Source organism: Populus nigra, chromosome 15 (genome assembly GCF_951802175.1).
Source record: "Populus nigra chromosome 15, ddPopNigr1.1, whole genome shotgun sequence".
NCBI lineage: Eukaryota > Viridiplantae > Streptophyta > Magnoliopsida > Malpighiales > Salicaceae > Populus > Populus nigra.
The window spans coordinates 6,432,094-6,451,102 of NC_084866.1; the positions used below are offsets into that span (position 1 = coordinate 6,432,094).

The following is a 19,009-nucleotide window of genomic DNA, read 5'->3' on the forward strand; positions in this document are numbered from 1 at the left end:
TTCACAAAAACAAAATAGTATACCTCAACACATGTTAAAGAAAACTACCAACTTTCAATGCTTTCTCAGCAAAATCAGAACACCTTGAGAGGCATTACAAGGTCTTTTCCAAAAAAACCACTCTTTACTTCTTTATAAAACATCATAAGGCATATCTTGGTTATCAATCACTCGTGTCCTCGATTGAAAGATAAATGTTGAATAAAAAAATATGAAAAACTTAGAGAATTAAGATCATGATGACATTGTTCATCAAACAGTTAAAATTTAGGCAACAAGCCTTAAAGGTGAGAAAAAAGTGATCTTGCATCTCTTGACCCAAAAACACTATTTGAGCATTATAATTGTCCATTCTTTCATAACTATGAGTCATAGCATATTGCATGGCTTCAAAAGTTGTTTATGATAAAAAAAAAAAAGGCTTGTTTGCATTGAAAGGTGTTAACCTTTATAAAGAAAAGAGAAAATATGACTTGAATGTGCACCACAAGTCATTTTCATGTCATTGAATCATCTAGTCTTTACCAATAAATAGACAAGCTTAATGCAACATATGCAAGGTATTTTCCAATGTGAAAGCTAAAAATTACTTTTGGAACCTTTTCTTGCCAAATTTATCATGAATTCAGTAAAACTTCATATGATCTAGGTCATATTTTTTCCAAGGCCATTTAACTCTTGCCTATATACCAATAGAAACATCTGAATGATATGTTTTGGGTTCTTGATAAAAAAAAAAAGTTTAATCTTCATAAAAATACTTTCAAAATTACATTTTAATGAATTTTTTTTCAACAATTACATTTGAAAGAATATGATTTTTAAAATTTACAATCTGCTCCCAAGATAAGAGAAATCATTTACAAAATATAGTAATTGTCTTGCAAAATTCTTGGCAAATAGTACATTGATGCATCTTATGGTTGCTTACTAAAAAGTTATTATGGGAACTCTTGATCACGTGGTCAAGCAACCCACAATGAAGATGATATAACTCTTGAAAAGCCAAGAAACAGGTTTGATAGGAGTGTGACGCAATGAATACATGTCTCAAGGCACTAACACTATTGGAATAAAAAAAACCCCCACCTAATGAATATCAATTCGTGAACGAGAAATATAAAGAAGATGTCATAAGGTTAGTTATTAATATATGGCACAAGGTCTGGGCTGCATGACCAAGTGGCAGTGTTTACATTAATTACACAGGCAAAACTCAAGTGAGTTGAAGAGTCGAGTGACTAAAAAGACTTGTCTTGAAAATTACAAACTTCATCCATTAAGCAAGAAAAAGATGAACCCATATTTCAAACCAAGTAAGGATGCATGCATGTCATTTAACCCCAAAGCATTGCACAATGTTTAGCAAAGATTTATAGGAAAAATCCTTAATGGAGTCCAACAAGGCTCCAATGAATCTAAATAAAAAAAGAAGTTATCATTTTCAGTGATAACTCTAATTATAACCTTGTCACCACGAGTTTATAGTTTCAACTCTATAATCAAGAAATCTAGCCCTATCATTAGGAAAGAAAAACCCAATCTTGTTTTCAGGGATCTTCATTTTCAAATCCTACATTAAGAAGTATCAGTTTTAACCCTGTGATTAGGAAAAAAAACCAATCTTGCCATTAGAAAGTTTTACACTTAATCATGCAATGAGAACATCTCTCGATTACCCCATTAAATGAGACCATCTTAAGTAGGTCACCCATTATAATGAGACCATCTTGACGAATTTAAAATCATGTGATTTTTAGGGTGTTGGATCCCTATGTTGAATGTAAGGGTGTCAAATCTCTTTCATTCCATACATATGTGATTTTTTAGGGTGTTGTATCTCCTTTTTAGAATTTAAAGGTGTTGGATCCCTTTTCTTTTAACAATATGATTTTCGAGCATGTTCGATCTTTCTGTTAAACTAAAGGGTGTCAAATCTTGTTCTTTTCAAACATATAATTTTAGAAAGTGTTGGGTCTTATGTTTTGGAAGGATCTTTGAATTAAACCATTCCAAGACTTTTCATGAAAAAGTTGAGTACACCTATTTTGAAACATCATTTTTCTTTATAAGCTTGCTACACAAAGTCTTTAATAAGATTTTGTACTGTAAGCATTGTAAAGAAGATAGGGCAATTATTATAACTCAATTTTGACCCTCATTTTTATATGCTTTAAAATTAAAAAAAAGTATCGTTTCTATAAATTTAGTCAATTTTAATCATTTTTGTTATTTTGGTCATTTTTATTAGTTTTTGCGTGGTTAGAAATAATCATATATATAAAATTTTAAAAGACAAAAAATAGTTAAAAGTGGAAATCAAACCAATAATTGAATATCATATGAAAAAAATTGAATTTGAGAAATTTTGGGTAATAATTAAGGGTTGAATTGAAGAAAAATTAAGAAAAGAGCTTAATCTGATTTAATTTAGCTAAATTAAAAAAGATTGAAAGTTCAAGGATGAGTTTGAAACAAGTAGCCAAGTTAGAAGATCAATTGAGGAAAAAATTTGAAATTAGGCACCAAATCAACTTTAAAATAAGCACAAGAAGTATTTAAATATGTTATAGAGAAAATCATAAGCACAAGTCGTTGTCTTGTACATGTTCTTTGGTAGACCAGAAGTGTCATCCACAACTCTAGATTGGGTAATCATAAAATTACTAATGATTCCAAGAATTAAATGACAATAGAAATTATAGCACATAAATGGAAAGAAGAAATGAAAGTAAAAGATTTAAATCATGTTACAAAAAGAGAGGAAAGATACAAGAAGATAAAAATAACAGCTATCACACAAGCCACAAGATTATGATAGCAGTTATCACATAAAAAATATCTTTAAAAGAGCAAGAGAACATGATAAAAAGAAGGCCTTTCTACTAGAGCCGATGGGCAACAAGAAAACCATCCTTACACCATTTGAGGATGATCTTTCCACCCATACCAAAAGGGACTGAGATTTCCACACCACTCTTGTTCATTTTCCATCCCTTAAACCAGACCAATTTCAACAACTAAAACACCATCCCAATAACCACCTTCAATCTTAGAAAAATCTGTTTACATCCATCAGAGAATAACCTAAAAAACCCCAGCTGCAGACCCCCCCATAAAACAGTCTGGAAACTCTACGCGAACCAAAATACTATTTGGTTTTTAATTCATAATAAAAGCATAGCATCTCAGTTTCTGGTATTCTTTAAGTTGATGAAAAGGTAAGACATAGACCTACAACTTTTATAAAGTGATAAAAATCCATTTTTGTTGTTTGGAAGCCTAGAAAATAACAAGAAAAAAGGGTCAAAATATGTTTAGAAGGTCATTACAGCCCAGACCTATTTTAGTTTTCAACCTCTATTTGGAGTTAGGAAAGCCATAGAAAAGCAAACTTAGATGTGTTGTGAATTTTAGAAGAAGATCTAAAACTTTTCTAAAGATCCCAACTCCAAACTGTATCGTTTCGACACTCATAATTAAATTGGAAGTTGCAGAAGAAACAACAATAGTACTCCACAACAATATCAACATGCCATTACTATTCTGATTGTCTTGACATGTTCTAGCAGTCCCTAGACAACCATAACCGCCTTGGAAGGTTGAACTCTATTGCTAATTTATTTATTTTTTGATAAATTATTTATTTTTGGGACTAAACATTAGTTGTGTATGTGATTTTGGATTGTTTTGTGGTAAGTTATATTGATATGGGTTTGATTGAGGATGATGAGTTTGTTTCTATAAATAGGTGTAGTGTTGTGGTATTTTTTGTTTTATTTGATGATAATGAGGATGTTTATGTAGTTGTGAGAAGATTATTAGGTTAATTAATGTGATAATATATTGGAGTATGTGGGTATTGTATGGACATTTTCTTGAAGAATGGATTTAGAACAAAGTAAAAGAGGACAATACAAAAATTATTGATTTCATTTTTTATTTTAGCATGGCCAAGTATGAAAAATTATTATTGTGTGTTTAGTTTTCGAACGTTGATAATCTTAATGTGAGGATATGACGTTCTCATCTATAATTTTTAATAAAATAAATAATATGTTTTTTATAAAGGCCAAAGCCTAATCCAAATTTTTACCATCTTTATGGGTTCAATATCTATTTTAAAAATGACTTAATTGACAAGTCTTTATATATATATATATATAAGGTGAAAGACAATGTCTTTTTTAGAGGACCAATTGTCAAATTTTTAATGAATAACCAAAACAACAAATCTACTTTTAAAAAGGATTAATGTCAAGATTTGATTTTTTTTAGAACCAAATCGACAAGTCTTCTATTTTTAGGGACTGACGTCATTTTTTCCCTAAATAATAAAAAATAAACTAAAAATAATTAGGATAATTAAGGGCAATCAAAAAAATAAATTTAGGAGAAAACACATGGTAAAGCTAACCATTCGTAAGAAAGTATGCGGACATTCTTCTTTTAGGCATAACTAACCTCTTATTTGAATAGAAGGATACAATGCTAATTTTTAGGTTTTTGAGTTCCTTCTGATTACTAGGTGGCAGCTCTAATTTTTTTGCGGTACATGCTTTTCCCTATTAGTTTCGACGTCACGGTGTAACAATTAAAAGGAAAGGGAAAGAGAAAAGAAAAGGAACTAAAGTTAGACACCTTAATTTCTTAAGAATAAAAGACTTATCATTTTTTCCTTGTTTCAATTTTAGTTCCTTTATTTTTATTTTTTTTGCAAATAACAAAATCAAACATCAATTCAATGCCATGATTTTTTTAAAACTATGATAACCACATAAAAGATAAATAAAAATATATTATCAATACTAAATTTCATTAAATATAAAATTAAAAAATAAAATTAAAAACAAAAAAATAAAAAATTTAACAAAAAAAACATGGTGTGAATTCATAGTGGACCACCTCATAATCCACCATGAATGTCTAATTTTTTAGATTTTTGTTAATGTAAATAATATACTATAATTATAATAAAGCCCATTTCAATGGCTTTGGTTCAAAATCAACAAAAGCTCCTAAAAAGTCTTAAATCATTGAGTTCTTAAAGGGGCTCTAAGTAGTTTTTCCTATTTTATAATCTGTTTTGTATTGGAAGTTAATAACAAGCCCATTTTAATTGATTTCCAGTTTATATGATCTCAAGCCTCACCAAATCCCTAATTATTATACAATATACTAAAAGAGTTAAGTGTCCATGTTATTGTTTACCTAGACATAAAGCATTTTGGATTAGAACAATATAATGACAGAGCTGCCCTTACTACAGAAAATTGCAAAGACTGCGGAGGGAGGGTGAGGTTATCTTTTCAATGGGATTCAATTAGCATGGAAGTGATGGTTTGGAAGAAAACAGTTAGTGCAATTTTGGTGGGGCTGCAGACACCTGTCACTAGGGCTGTCATGCCCTTGGCGCTAAGGCCAAACCTGTGTGCCTGGCTACAGACCCAGGCAAGCAAGTCTCTAGCCAGTGTGATTAGTATTTAAAAGTGTATTTTTATCAAGGTTTTATATCATCATTTTGCACTTGAAGTATCAATAACTCCTTAACTAAAACATTTATAATAACAAGTCTGATATTATAAGATACCTTTAATTTATGATAAATGTTCATCTTAAATGCAGGCTATCACATAAATCAAAAGATTGATTGACGATTTTAACTATTGAAATTGAGAAGACAAAGAGAAGGTTAAGCTTAGAAATTGAGAATACATCTTAAATGCAGGTCTATTACATAAACCAAACTGGAACACTGTTCCGTCATTGGGTTATATCTGAAGCTGTAGATCTTGGATTTTAATTTGGTTTATATGGTTAAAAATTTAAGATATAGGCCTAAAACATTCATGGGAAGTGAAAGACTCAATTCTGCTGTTTGGAAGTCCAAATCTTAGCAACAACGGAGAAGTCAGAATTTGTCCTACAGCCTGAACACTGTTCAGTGTTCAGCCCATATCTCGAGTTCTAGAAGTCCAAATGCACCGATTCTTTTTCTGTTGGAAAGCTAATACAATTTCCTAGAACTTTCATGACAAAAATCTGTTCAAATTCTGATGTTAGAAATGATATTTTTGGCAGACAAGAAGATAAGGATTGTCACCAAATCAAGATGTGGCCACCCACTCAACAATTAGTCATCAAATCAATAATTCTGAATTTTGGCCTATAAAAAGAGGCATTTGCCATGCATTTAGGCATCTTGGTTTTCATATCAAGATCATGTTCTTGCTCTCTCTTTATATTTTTGTAATGCTTAAGTTTTGTTTATATTAATCTCTTATTTATACTTTTCATTTCATTTCCTTTACTTAGTTAACTTATATATCATTTATGTTCTTAACTTATTTATTTATGTTTCTCTCTTTCATTATGTTTAGCTAAGTTTATTATGTCAAGGTGAAAAGGTTACACTAATGGTGTAAGAATAAGTATAGTAAAACTCAACATGAACTTTAATGTTTGATCCTAACATGTTTTGTATTTGTTATCTTATTCACTCTTAATGCTTTGCTTGTTAAATGGTTAATCTAGATTTATGTTGTGTAACATTGGTACAACAAATACTTTGCATTTTCATAGTCCAAACTGTATAGTATAACTTACACTTATGCTATGAAAGAAACTTAATTTGTTGTTAACATAAGTTATAATCATGAATACTTGAAAACATTTACAAGTATTAGCATTACTCGAATAAGATACTAATGTAATCATGTTAACAATTTATAATCCGATTGGAACCTCCTTTGTGTGTGGTTTCCAGTTGAGTAATAAGAGTTTATACTATACTTGTTTAAAATACCATTAATGAATCCTCTAACCTTGACAATTGTTTTTATCATTGTTTAATCCTTGTATCAATATCACATCTCAAAGTTCTCTTCAACTTATTATTATTATTATAGTTAACCTCCCTGTGGTTCGACCCTGGTCTTGCCGGATTATTTATTACTTCGACACTTCTACACTTGGGAGAAGACATCAATCTTTTGGTCGTGTCACAACGCATGACAACCCCAACGTGTTGGGCGTAGACCCAAACAAGCAGGTCTGCAAAATCGCATGTCTGGGGTCTACAGACCCATGCGATAAATCTGTAGAACTGCGCGCTCAATGCAAACCCGCACGCCTGAATCTCTTCTAACCAACATCTAGGGTCTACAGAACCCTTAAAGGTTATAGGCCCGTGCAGCTGGGTCTGTAAACCCTACAGAGAAGAAAAATGAAAAAATATCATAACAATTATTATTATTATTATTATTATTATTATTATTATTATTATTATCATCGATATCGTTAATAATTTTTTTAAAAAAATATTACTATAAAAAGTTGGGCCAAGCAAGTTTAATTTTATTATTAAAATGATAGATATCATTATTTGTATTATAAATATTATTAATTTTATTATAATTAAAAGTATTATTATTAAAATATTATTATTTCTTTTATAAATATTATGATTTTCATTATAATTAATATTATTAATATTAAAAATACCATTATTTTTATTATAAATATTATTATTTTGATTATAATAAATATTATTATTATAATAATAATTAATAAATTTGTAAAACAATATTATTAATATTGAAAAATAATAATAGATTTGATTTGAAAGGTAAAATTAAGAATTATCATCATCATCATCATCATCATCATTAGAAAATTTTAAAACAAATTATTATTACCATCAAAGAAAAATCATAATTGTTTTTAGAATATAAAAACTTGGGCATACAAGTTAAATATTATTATAAATATTATAAATATTATTATTATTATTATAAATATTATTAAATTTATTAAAATTAAAATAAATATTATTATTTTCATTGTAATTAATATTATTAATATAATAATTAATAAATTTGTAAACAATATTATTAATATTAAAAAACAACAATAGATTTGATTTGAAGGGTAAAATTAAGAATTGCTATTACTATTATTATTATTATTGTTATTATCATTAGTAAATTTTAAAAACTTATTATTACTATGGAAAAAAAAACTTAAATTGTTTTTAGAAGAACAATAATAGATTTGATTTGAAGGGTAAAGTTAAGAATTATTGTTGTTGTTGTTGTTGTTGTTATTGTTATTGTTATTAGTGTTAATAAATTTCAAAAAGAATTATTATTACTATTGAAGAAAATCCATAATGTTTTTAGAAGATTAAAAAATTATAAGAAATTAGGCAGACAAGTTAAATATTATTAAATTCATTAATATTATTAAAATTAAAATAAATATTATTACAATTGAATTTTTTTATTTTAAATATTATTATTTTGATTATAACTAATATTATTAATATAATATTGAATAAATTTGTAAAAATATTATTAATATTAAAAAACAATAATAGATTTGATTTGAAGGATAAAATTAAGAATTATTATTACTATTATTGTTATTGTTATTATCATTAGTAAATTTTAAAAACTTATTATTACAATCGAAGAAAACCATAAATTGTTTTTAAGAAGATTAAAAAATATAAGAACTTTGGCAAACAAGTTAAATATTATTATTAATATTATTAAAATTAAAATAAATATTATTACTATCGGAAAAATATAGATTTGATTTTAAAAGTAAAATCAATTATTATTATTATTATTAACTTGAGTCTAACATGCGGTCTGAAAAGGCTAATAGGTTCTCGTTAGGACTTAATGCTTTTCAATCTTGCATCCTCTCTAAACTCTAATGAGTTCAAATTGTAGCTAGACCAAAGATTTTTGGGTCTAGCATTTAGAAGGAGCTCAAAGCTCTTGGATCTAATATTGCAGCCAGACTCACTTAAACTTAGGTAAGTTTATTATTATTATTAAAATATTATTATTTTTATTAAAAATATTATTATTTTTATTATTAGCAATATTATAAATATTATAAATATTATTATTTGTATTATAAATATTGTTATTTTTATTATAATTAATATTATTAATATTAAAAATATTATTATTTGTCTAAGAAATATTGTTATTTTTATTATAATTAATATTGTCAATATTAAAAATATTATTATTTGTATTATAAATTTTATTATAATTAATATTATTAATATCATAATTAAGAAATTTTAAAAATATATCATTAATTTTAAAAAACAATCATAAATTTGATTTGAAGATAAAATTATCATGATCATCATTAATAAATTTTTTAAAAAATATTATTACTACCGAAGAAAAACAATAAGTTTTACTTAAAGGGATTAAAAACTATATAAACTTAGGGCACATAAGTTTAATATTATTATTAATATCATAATTATTATTAAATTCATTAATATTATTAAATTTGAAATAAATTTTATTACTATAAAAAATATTGATTTAATTTGAAGGATAAAATCAATTATTATTATTATTATTATTATTATTATTATTATTATTATTATTATTTTGGGTCTAACATGCCATTTCACACCCAAGTTTCTAGGGTTTGGAACGGTATGCCAGACCCAAGTTGCTTGGTAGTGGTAGGAAAGCAAGTCCTTTAGATCATGTGGCCCTACTTGACCCAAAATAATTGGGTCAGACGTCCAGACCCTAAGCTAATGGGTTTGCGTCAGAACCCAATGTTATTGGATCTTGCATCCTTATCCAACTCTATTGGATTCGGATTGCAATAAGACCCAATACGTTCAAGTCTGATATTTAAAAGAGGTCCGAAGCTCTTGAACCTGGTATTACAACCAGACCCACTTAAACTTGGGTAAGTTTATTATTATTATTATTATTATTATTATTATTATTATTATTAAAAATATTATTATTTGTCTTAGAAATATTGTTATTTTTATTATAAATTTTATTATTTGTATTATAATTAATATTATTAATATTATAATTCAAATTTTTAAAAAATATATATCATTAATTTTGAAAAACAACCATAGATTTGATTTGAAAAGTAAAATTATTATTATTAAATTTGAAAAAAAATATTATTACTATCAAAGAAAAACAATAAGTTTTATTTGAAGAGATTAAAATTGGAAAAACTAAGGTCAGATAGGTTTAATATTATTATTATTATCATAAATATTATTAAATTCATTGATATTATTAAATTTGAAATAAATTTTATTATTATTGAAAAAACATAGATTTGATTTTTAAGGGGTAAACTTGTATCTGTCATTTATGAGGGGTCAAAAGCTTTTGGACCTGGTGTTGCAGGCAGATTCACTTAAACTTGGTTAAATTTAATATTATTATTAATATTAAAAAATATTATTATTTATATTATAATTAATATTATTAATATAACAATTAATAAATTTTTTAAAAAATTAAAATTGAAAAATAATCATAGATTTGATTTGAAGGGTAAACTTAAAAATTATTATTATTATTATTATTATTATTATTATTAATATATTTTAAAAAAATATTATTACTATGAAAAAAAAACCATAATTGTTTTTGATAAATTAAAAAATATATAAACTTGGACTAAATAAGTTATATATTATTATTGAATCTAAGTTGTAGCTAGATTCAAAAGAGTCTTTAATCTTCTTTTATAAATAAACCTAATATTTTTGGATTTTAAAATTTTTAATATATTTTATAAAAATAATTAACTCGTTGCGTGCCACTGTCCAAAAATGAAACGAAAGGTGTAGCATTTATTTATTTTAGGAAAACCTCATTTTAACCTCTTAACATATTTTAAAAGTTAATTTCATCGAATTGCATCCCAAGTTATTAAAAATTATGTGTATGAAACACCCGGCAATTCCTGGATGGAGAGGCAGCATTGTTTAATCTAAATTAAAAAAATGGAATAGAATTTATGAAATTAATTATTTTGAGATGAAACTAAAATCAAGTAATATATCAGGTTGAATGGTCAGCTGAATGACAGGTTGATCCGCCAGGTTTGATAACAGTGAAATGTGTTTGCAACATTGCAATGTGTTTTTTTAAATTATTTTAATATACTAATATAAAAAATAGCTTTTTAAAAATAATTTTTTTAATAATAAAAAATATTTTAAATTACCACCACTGTCATAATTTCAATCAAAATATTTACCACTACCACAATCATTTCTAGACAAATAACAGCAGGTTAAGTAAAGAAAACAACGAAACAAATCAAAATTCAAAGCCACCATAAAAGGAAAGGAAAAACAAATATTTATTAGACAGCACCACCTTAAAACAGCAAAAGAAGAGATCTTTTAGCTTCCCTGCCTTTCAGAATTTTACAGAGAGAGAGAGAGAGCAAAAGAAATGTGGGAATCGATCTGTTTAACGTTGGCAGCCACCGCCGGTAATAACATCGGCAAAGTTCTTCAAAAGAAGGGCACTCTCATTCTGCCTCCCCTCTCTTTCAAACTGAAGGCATGCATCTTTTACCCACTTTCTTTTTCTTTCTTTTCTCTGCCTCCTTTGGTTTTCTTTTTGTTTCATTTTATCACTTTTGTATTGCTCAACAATTTAACAACCAATACAATATATTATTTATTTTTTAATTTTCAAGATCGTGGGAAGAATTCGAGCCCTGAATTTGGAATTCTGTTATTGTTTCAATTTCAAGAATTGATCTTTATGCTAACAAGTGCATGCATGTTGCTTTGATTCTTGATTCCCATTGTCAATCTTTCGGTTTTTGATTCTGGGTTTATGGGATTTCTCTCAATTCTCTGCTTATTAGAATCCGTGCAACCGAACTATGCATGTGAAGGAAGTGGGCTGTTGCGTATTTTTATTGATTTTATGTGTGTAACTTCTCAGGTGATAAGGGCATATGCTGCTAATAAAGCTTGGATCATTGGCTTTCTTATCGATATATGTGGTGCATTGTTGATGTTGAGAGCATTATCTCAAGCTCCTGTGAGTGAATTCATTTGTGTTCCCGATTTCTTTTAGATTATTGTGCTTGATTGGAATGTTTTTTTTGGAAAAGAAAATAGTAGGTTGACATTTTTGAACAATATAAACTTTGAGACTGCATTTTCAACATATACATGCAAAGAAAAAAAGAAAGAGACTGAGAGTCTTCTTGTTGAGAATGATCTGAAGAATTCGTTTGCCCTCTTCTTCTACCAAACTCAAGTAAAAAATGAGCTCTTTTATTTGTTTGTGAACTTCTATTTGGTTAATGCAATTTATTTTGTGTCATTTGTGTACTCTTCATCAAAGTGATCTTGACTGTTTCTGTCAGGTATCTGTCATCCAACCAGTTTCTGGTTGTGGACTTGCTATTCTTTCTGTCTTTTCCCATTTTTACCTAAAGGAAGTCATGAATGTCATTGATTGGATAGGAATCACTTTGGCTGGTATTGGTACAATAGGTATGTAAATTCTTCTTGGTTGCTTCATGGATTGGTTTTGATTTCATTGTTATACTCGTATTTCAGAATGTTGACATGATAGTTATGGCTCAAAAGTAAGAGTGTATTATTACATTTTTGTTTTTAACTATGCTGTGCATTCCTTCTGTGGATGAATATATATTCCAAAATGGTGTCTCATTTGGAATAGGTCTTACCTTGAACCCTTGTTTTTCATTATCCGATAAGTATAAAGTTTTGTTGTATTGAGCTAAACTATTGACATAAAAATATATTAATTGGTTATGAAAATTCAATTCTCCAAAACTGTTTGATATCCATATATACTTTGTGATCCAACATCTTATTTATGTGGCAAACTAAGCCTTGCTGTTTGTTTTGTATTTGCAGGAGTTGGTGCTGGAGGTGAAGAGCAAGAGGCATCTTCTGTATCTATTTTTCAATTACCTTGGCTGGCGTTCCTTGTTGTCCTCTTGTTTGTAGGTACCTTATTCTGTGCACCAACTTTATTAGCATTAATATGCCATCGTTGTTGAATTATTGTGTAGACATATATGAGTATGCGAAGTTGAGAGATAAGAAAACTTTTCTCTATCTTTTAGAATCTAAGCTAGTTTAAAATCTATGAAAAGATGGCAAGGACCACACCTGAAAAATTTCTCTCAAAGAGTACCCATGGCTTGTGTCTACTCATAAACTTACTAGGCTATATCTCCAATTCTCACCTATAACACATATAGCACATACTCATCCATCACATATACAGAGTAGGTAGATATGACACACACAAACAAGCCAAAGATCCTTATTTGTACTTGTGTTGGTCAAGACTTATGGTCACTTCTTAATGTTGATTTCTGAGGCACCACTGGATGTGAATATTTTGTACAGCTCTTAGTGAAAGGCGTCTCTTTGAACTAGTTAATTTTCAGCTTCATGGTTGGTTGTGTATGCTAGCATGGCTTAGTCTAGAGAACCGCTTATAGTTGAAGTTGGTTTCTTCTCTTTGTAGAGTTGGTTTTGATTATCAACACTTTCCCTTGACATTGACTCGGTTCTTGCACTAATGGCAATTGAAACTCTGCAAAGTTTGGTATGTTTGAGGCCTTCTGTGAACATATCAGTTCCTTTAATGGTACATGAGTGTGATCTCCACCATGCTGAATGTTGGTCCCTTACTAGCAAAGTCTGCACTAATTAAATCTTCCATAATGCCCAATCCTTGTTTGTCAACTCCAGAAGTGGTCCTTTTCCACTTGCTCCGATACCACTTTTTCATACTAAAACAATTTTGGTATCCATGATATGGTTTGGCCATGGATTTCTCATGATGGGTCTTCAGTTTTGCGCTTGGGTTTGATGGGGAGGCCATTCGGCCAATATTGTGTTTTTCCTTGGAATTTAGCTTGTATTCCATTCGACCATGATGGGTGGGTTTTTGAGATGGGATAGTTTTAGCCAGCCTTGGTTTGTGCATGATGATGAGTTCGGTCCAATCTCTTTGATGGTTCATTCGTCCAAATTAGGTCAGCCCATGTATGAGTCTAATTTGGGCAGCAAAGTAGGTTTGTTGGGAGCTTGTATCAGGTCTGATTTGGTTTGCCCATGGATTTCTCATGACGGATCTTTAGTTTTGCACTTGGGTTTGATGGGGAGGCCATTTAGCCAATATTGTGTTTTTCCTTAGAATTTAGCTTGTATTCCATTCAACTATGATGAGTGGGGTTTTGGGATGGGATAGTTTTAGCCAGCCTTGGTTTGTGCATGATGATGAGTTCGGTCCAATCTCTTTGATGGTTCATTCGTCCAAATCAGGTCAGCTAATATTGTGTTTTTCCTTAGAATTTAGCTTGTGTTCCATTCGACCATGATGGGTGGGGTTTTAGGATGGGATAGTTTTAGCCAGCCTTGGTTTGTGCATGATGATGAATTGGGTCCAATCTCTTTGATGGTTCATTCGTCCAAATCAGGTCAGCCCATGTATGGGTCTAATTTGGGCAGCAAAATAGGCTTGTTGGAGCTTGTATCAGGTTTGATTTGGGTTAATATTAATGAGTATGAGTTTGGGTCATATGAGGTCCAAAGTTCTCTTGGGCTAATTAAGATATTGAGATCCTTTTCTTGTAAGGATCAACAAAATATTTTTCTAAAATTGAAAGGGAAATTCTTTCATTATTGTCCCAATTATTTAGGAGAATATTTAGCAACAAAGAAGGAAGCTTCATAGTCATGCAAGGAAATTAAATGGGCTGTCAGATCTGAATCCTAGACTTGGAAGGATTATTTAATGCTAAAGATTTGATTCTCCTAATTAAGAAAGGAAAATGATGGGCGACTACAAGGGGAATTAATTTCTAAGATTGTTTTCCATGCTCTGAAGGAATATCCTAATCCTACAAGGAAAGAAGACTTCAACAACTAAATTCCTATTCATATAAGATTTTCTAACATCTAAATGACTTTAAAAGTTGGCTAAGCGATCTTAGAGTATCTAGGAAGGTGGATATCGGCCAAGGGTTATTTAAGCTAGAGAATTAAGATATTTTATTTTGTTTTTCTTTCTATTATATGCAGCATAAACAAGCTACTATCCAGACTTGTTGTTTCCATTATTATTTCTATGTTTGAGCTTAATTAATACTTTGGATTTTAGCTAAGATTCAAGGCTTGTCTAGATTAGGGTTTGAGCTTACTAGTAAAGGTTTTGGGTCAGTTTTTGTAAGTGGGTCAATTCAGTCCATAAGGGTAGATCCATTAGAGTTAATTTCTCAGAACTATTTAAACACGTGTTAAGCCTAAATTTCAGCACCTTTGATAAATAATACTTCTAAACTTTTTAGTTTTAATGTGAGAGATTCTTGCATTCTTCGGTTTTTGAACGAATTGAATTTGACTTATCAAAGATTAACTAGCATCATGCGACTTTATTCCAATAGTGCTGATGTCTTGGGACATGTTTTCATTTCGTCACACTACTATCAGATCTTTTTCGGTTTTCCGGGATAAGATCTCAATCTTAATTGTGGGTTGCATGACTACATGATCATGAGTTTCGCTTCACATGTCAAGAGTCAATAACTGACTCTATAATCGAAGAAGCAAACCTGAATTTGCTATCTAAAGCGAGCCTTCAGCCAGCCAAGCAACTGAAAGTTTATCCAACCAAGTCACATCCATCTTTGACTAAGGCATTGACCATTTGCTTCATAGCTAGAACCAATCCTAGAAAGGTTGCATTTGCATTTCACTGAAAGAAGTATAAATAGGTCACCTGGCTTCTTTTTTGTAGATTGCTCCATTTATGCAGTAAGATGAGTTCTGTATTATTTTTGTATAATAGGCAGAAAGAGTAGAGAAAAGCGTAGTGAGCCTATGAGCATTTTGTTTGTGGTTTAGCACAATGCTCTAATATAATAGAAGCGTTTGGTTTCATTTTTGGTTTCATGTCTGGTTTCATGCCTTAACTCTTTGCACTTCTCTACTACAAATACATCTAAATTTCTCCTTTCTAACTTCTAGTGGGGACTATAACTTGATTGCTACCATTTATAGTTTTTTGGTGCTTCATTTATGTTCTCTCATTGTGTAATTTTTCTAGTTGGGATTCAGTTCATCAGATATTTTATGGACATCTGCATGGTTGGAGGGAGTGCATCAGAGACAATATGATGATTACTCAGTATGGTTTGATATGTGCAACTAAATATGATTTTTTTAAATAGGTAGTCCTCAACGGATGGCTTCGGGTATACAGACATCAAAGAAGAGCACATGAAATGGTAAAATTTTCTTTGTTTATCTTGCTGGTTTGTAAGGTATTTTTGTTTCTGATTTTGATTCCTCAACCATCCCCCTAGCCCTCATTGTTCTGCTTTCTGTTGAAAACTGTTTTCAATGCAGATGGACTATGAAGTTGTTGAAGAAATTATATATGGTTTGGAATCTGGCATTTTGTTTGGGTATGATTCCTGGTACACCATCTTTGTTCATAAATTTGTTGCTTTTCAGTGTTGCCTCTATTTTTATAACAGTGATTTATGTTCAGCAAATTCAAAATTATCAGAACTTTGATGTGCCAGTTTGCATAAATAATGTTGTCAGACTTAGATTACATCATTGAATGTGCAGAAGTTCATATTATTAGATGGATGCATGTGTTATGCCTGAAGGCTTCACCTACCAGTGTTATCATTTTAGTGTGTCATTGTCATTTAATCAGAATAGTAACTGTTGCTGCAAAATCAATATATCATTTATATGCATGAATTGACAGTTTATTTCTTTCAAGAAACTGTTCCTTGATGAATATACTTAAAATATTTTTTCTTAAAGTGCCATTAAATTTATACCAAAATTACGTGTTGGTCCTGACATAAAAAAAGTTGTGAACTGCTGCTGTTATTCAGCTAGGCTTCAGGTCCTAAATGCTGAGTTGCACATCATATGCAGGATGGCTTCTGTAATATCAAAGATGGGATTTGTCTTCCTGGAGCAGGGTTTCTCGAGGATGCTAGTCCCTGTATGCGTCTCCATCAGTATATGCTGTAGTGCAACGGGATTTTATTACCAGGTATTTTCAAATCAGCATCTAGATAATTTCAAATCAGCATCTCTTTTGACCTTTTCTCCGCATAAAACTTGTTTTTCATATTTTAGATGTCCATATTTGTATGGGATTTCTGCTTGCCTCTCACTCATCTTAGAACAGGAAAAACAAGATTTCATTTCTCGCATGCATGCACATGTCTTATTGATTTTCCAATTGGTTTTGCTTTGAGTGGAGCCAGATCCACTTCGATCTTCCTGTTGAAGCTATCTGATTGTGTAGAAAAAGTTGACAGGTCAAACTGATATACGTACGATTTCCTTCTGAACAGACTCAGGGTCTAAAGCATGGAAGGGCAATTGTGGTGTCTACATGTGCTGCCGTGGCATCAATAGTGACTGGTGTTCTTGCTGGAATGCTTGCATTAGGAGAACAGTTGCCTTCAGCACCCACTGCTCGTTTTTCACTTCTACTTGGATGGTAAGCAAAGTTTTTATTTAAACCATTGCCCTTCTAAATTCAAGTATCTTGATGCGCAGTCATGGTTTCTTGAAAGCAATATAATTTGATGCTATACCACAGTGAAGGTGACCTATTCGAGAGATTGCATGTGGAAACCATTTATTTTAGACAATTTTGCAGACATCTGATTTAGAAACTTTGATTTACATGTTATTGAAATTTCTCCTGTTATTGAAATTTCTCCTTTAAGCATAAAATGATGGTTAAAAACTCAAAGGTAGTATTCAATTCTGTGTTAGTATCTTAGCTGAACTGTGTACAATATTAAAGTGTCCTTCAAAGGCTCGTTTTGTAGAATTTGTACGTTTAGAAAACCTACACATACAGCAAACGTGCTTATAGGGATCCCAACTAGGAAATCTGAGATATTGTCTTATTGCTATAAATATACTCTTTCATTGAGGTTTTCTGTATTGCAGGCTGTTTATCGTAGTAGGTGTGATTTTACTTGTTAGTTCAACTTGGCTGCTGCGGCATCTTCCATTGCATCGCTTCATACGAATTAATGTTGATCGAAATTTCAGTCTAAGTCGATCAGGATCTCTCCGACTTAAGGATTCAAACCCAACTGCTGTTATCCATGCAGCAACATTGCATCATTTGATATCATCTCCGTCCAAGGAGAAGGCTTGAACAAAAACAATGCTTGCAAGTTTTTAGCCAATGCCTTGACAGTTTTTGGTCAGCATACTTGTGCAGTCCTGAAGTGCGGCTATTCATGCCTGCTCTTGTTGTGGGTGGGGGTGTACATATTATCTGATTATTCCTTCTTTTTTTTTTTTAATCCTGAAGGCATGAGATTTTTTAAATCATTTTGCATAAATACAAATTTTCTACCAATCAAAATTTATCATGTGTTATTTTTATTTTATTTTTACATTAAAAAAGATTAAATAAATGAAATGAAAAATAAATAGGTTTTTTTATATTTTTTTTGCCAATGAAAAGTTACTTGAGATGAGATATAAATATCTCACATAAAATCAACCAATAAAATAAAATAATATCATATGATATTAAGGAATGATTGAGCTTTTATAATTTCTACAAGTAGAAGGTCTTTCAGATCACGGGGGAAGAATTTTTGGAAATACAAAAAAAATTTAAAGACAAGCTTTTCATGAAAGTAAGCTATATCCTTTTTTTCATCTATAATTTAGAAGTCTATAATCAAGTCTAAATGTTTAATAGAAGTTTTAAATCAAAGATATTTTTTAAATTATTAAATTATTAAATTTTGTTTTGTAATACACATTCAAATTTATCTTTTAACAAAGTATAAATTTTAGTTTGATTTCACAAATATATCAAATAACTATATATATCAAATCCAATAGAAGAATTAGAAGGGTTGTTTTATTTTGGTGTAAGAATATTTTAAGTTGAGATTGTACCTGACATTAGGAGTGAGTAAAAAAATTGAGAAAACTAGAAAAAAGAATAATAAAAAAAACCGAACCGTGAAAAAAAATCGATTAAACTGATTAAAATTTTGAAAAAACCGATCGGTTTGGTTCAGTTTCGATTTTATAAGTTTAAAATTGAAAAAACTAAACTGAACCAAAACCGAAAAAAATCGAGCAAACCGAGCCAAACCGAAAAAACCAAAA

At 29.8% G+C, this 19,009-nt stretch overlaps 1 protein-coding gene across 2 annotated transcripts; it reads left to right on the forward strand.

Moving 5' to 3' along the window:
* Positions 1 to 11,132: 11,132 nt before the first annotated feature.
* LOC133674178 (probable magnesium transporter NIPA9) lies at positions 11,133 to 18,208 on the forward strand. Of its 2 annotated transcripts, none has more exons than XM_062095189.1 (9): positions 11,133 to 11,378; positions 11,772 to 11,870; positions 12,202 to 12,331; positions 12,722 to 12,810; positions 16,054 to 16,110; positions 16,232 to 16,290; positions 16,781 to 16,901; positions 17,173 to 17,357; positions 17,819 to 18,208. In XM_062095189.1, exons 1-9 carry the CDS (start codon positions 11,268 to 11,270, stop codon positions 18,030 to 18,032), a joined length of 1,065 nt encoding a protein of 354 aa, XP_061951173.1. In that variant the 5' UTR covers positions 11,133 to 11,267; the 3' UTR covers positions 18,033 to 18,208. The 2 variants fall into 2 exon arrangements, with proteins under 2 accessions (XP_061951173.1, XP_061951174.1); XM_062095190.1 differs by having other exon boundaries at positions 11,135 to 11,378; positions 17,209 to 17,357.
* Positions 18,209 to 19,009: the final 801 nt, after the last annotated feature.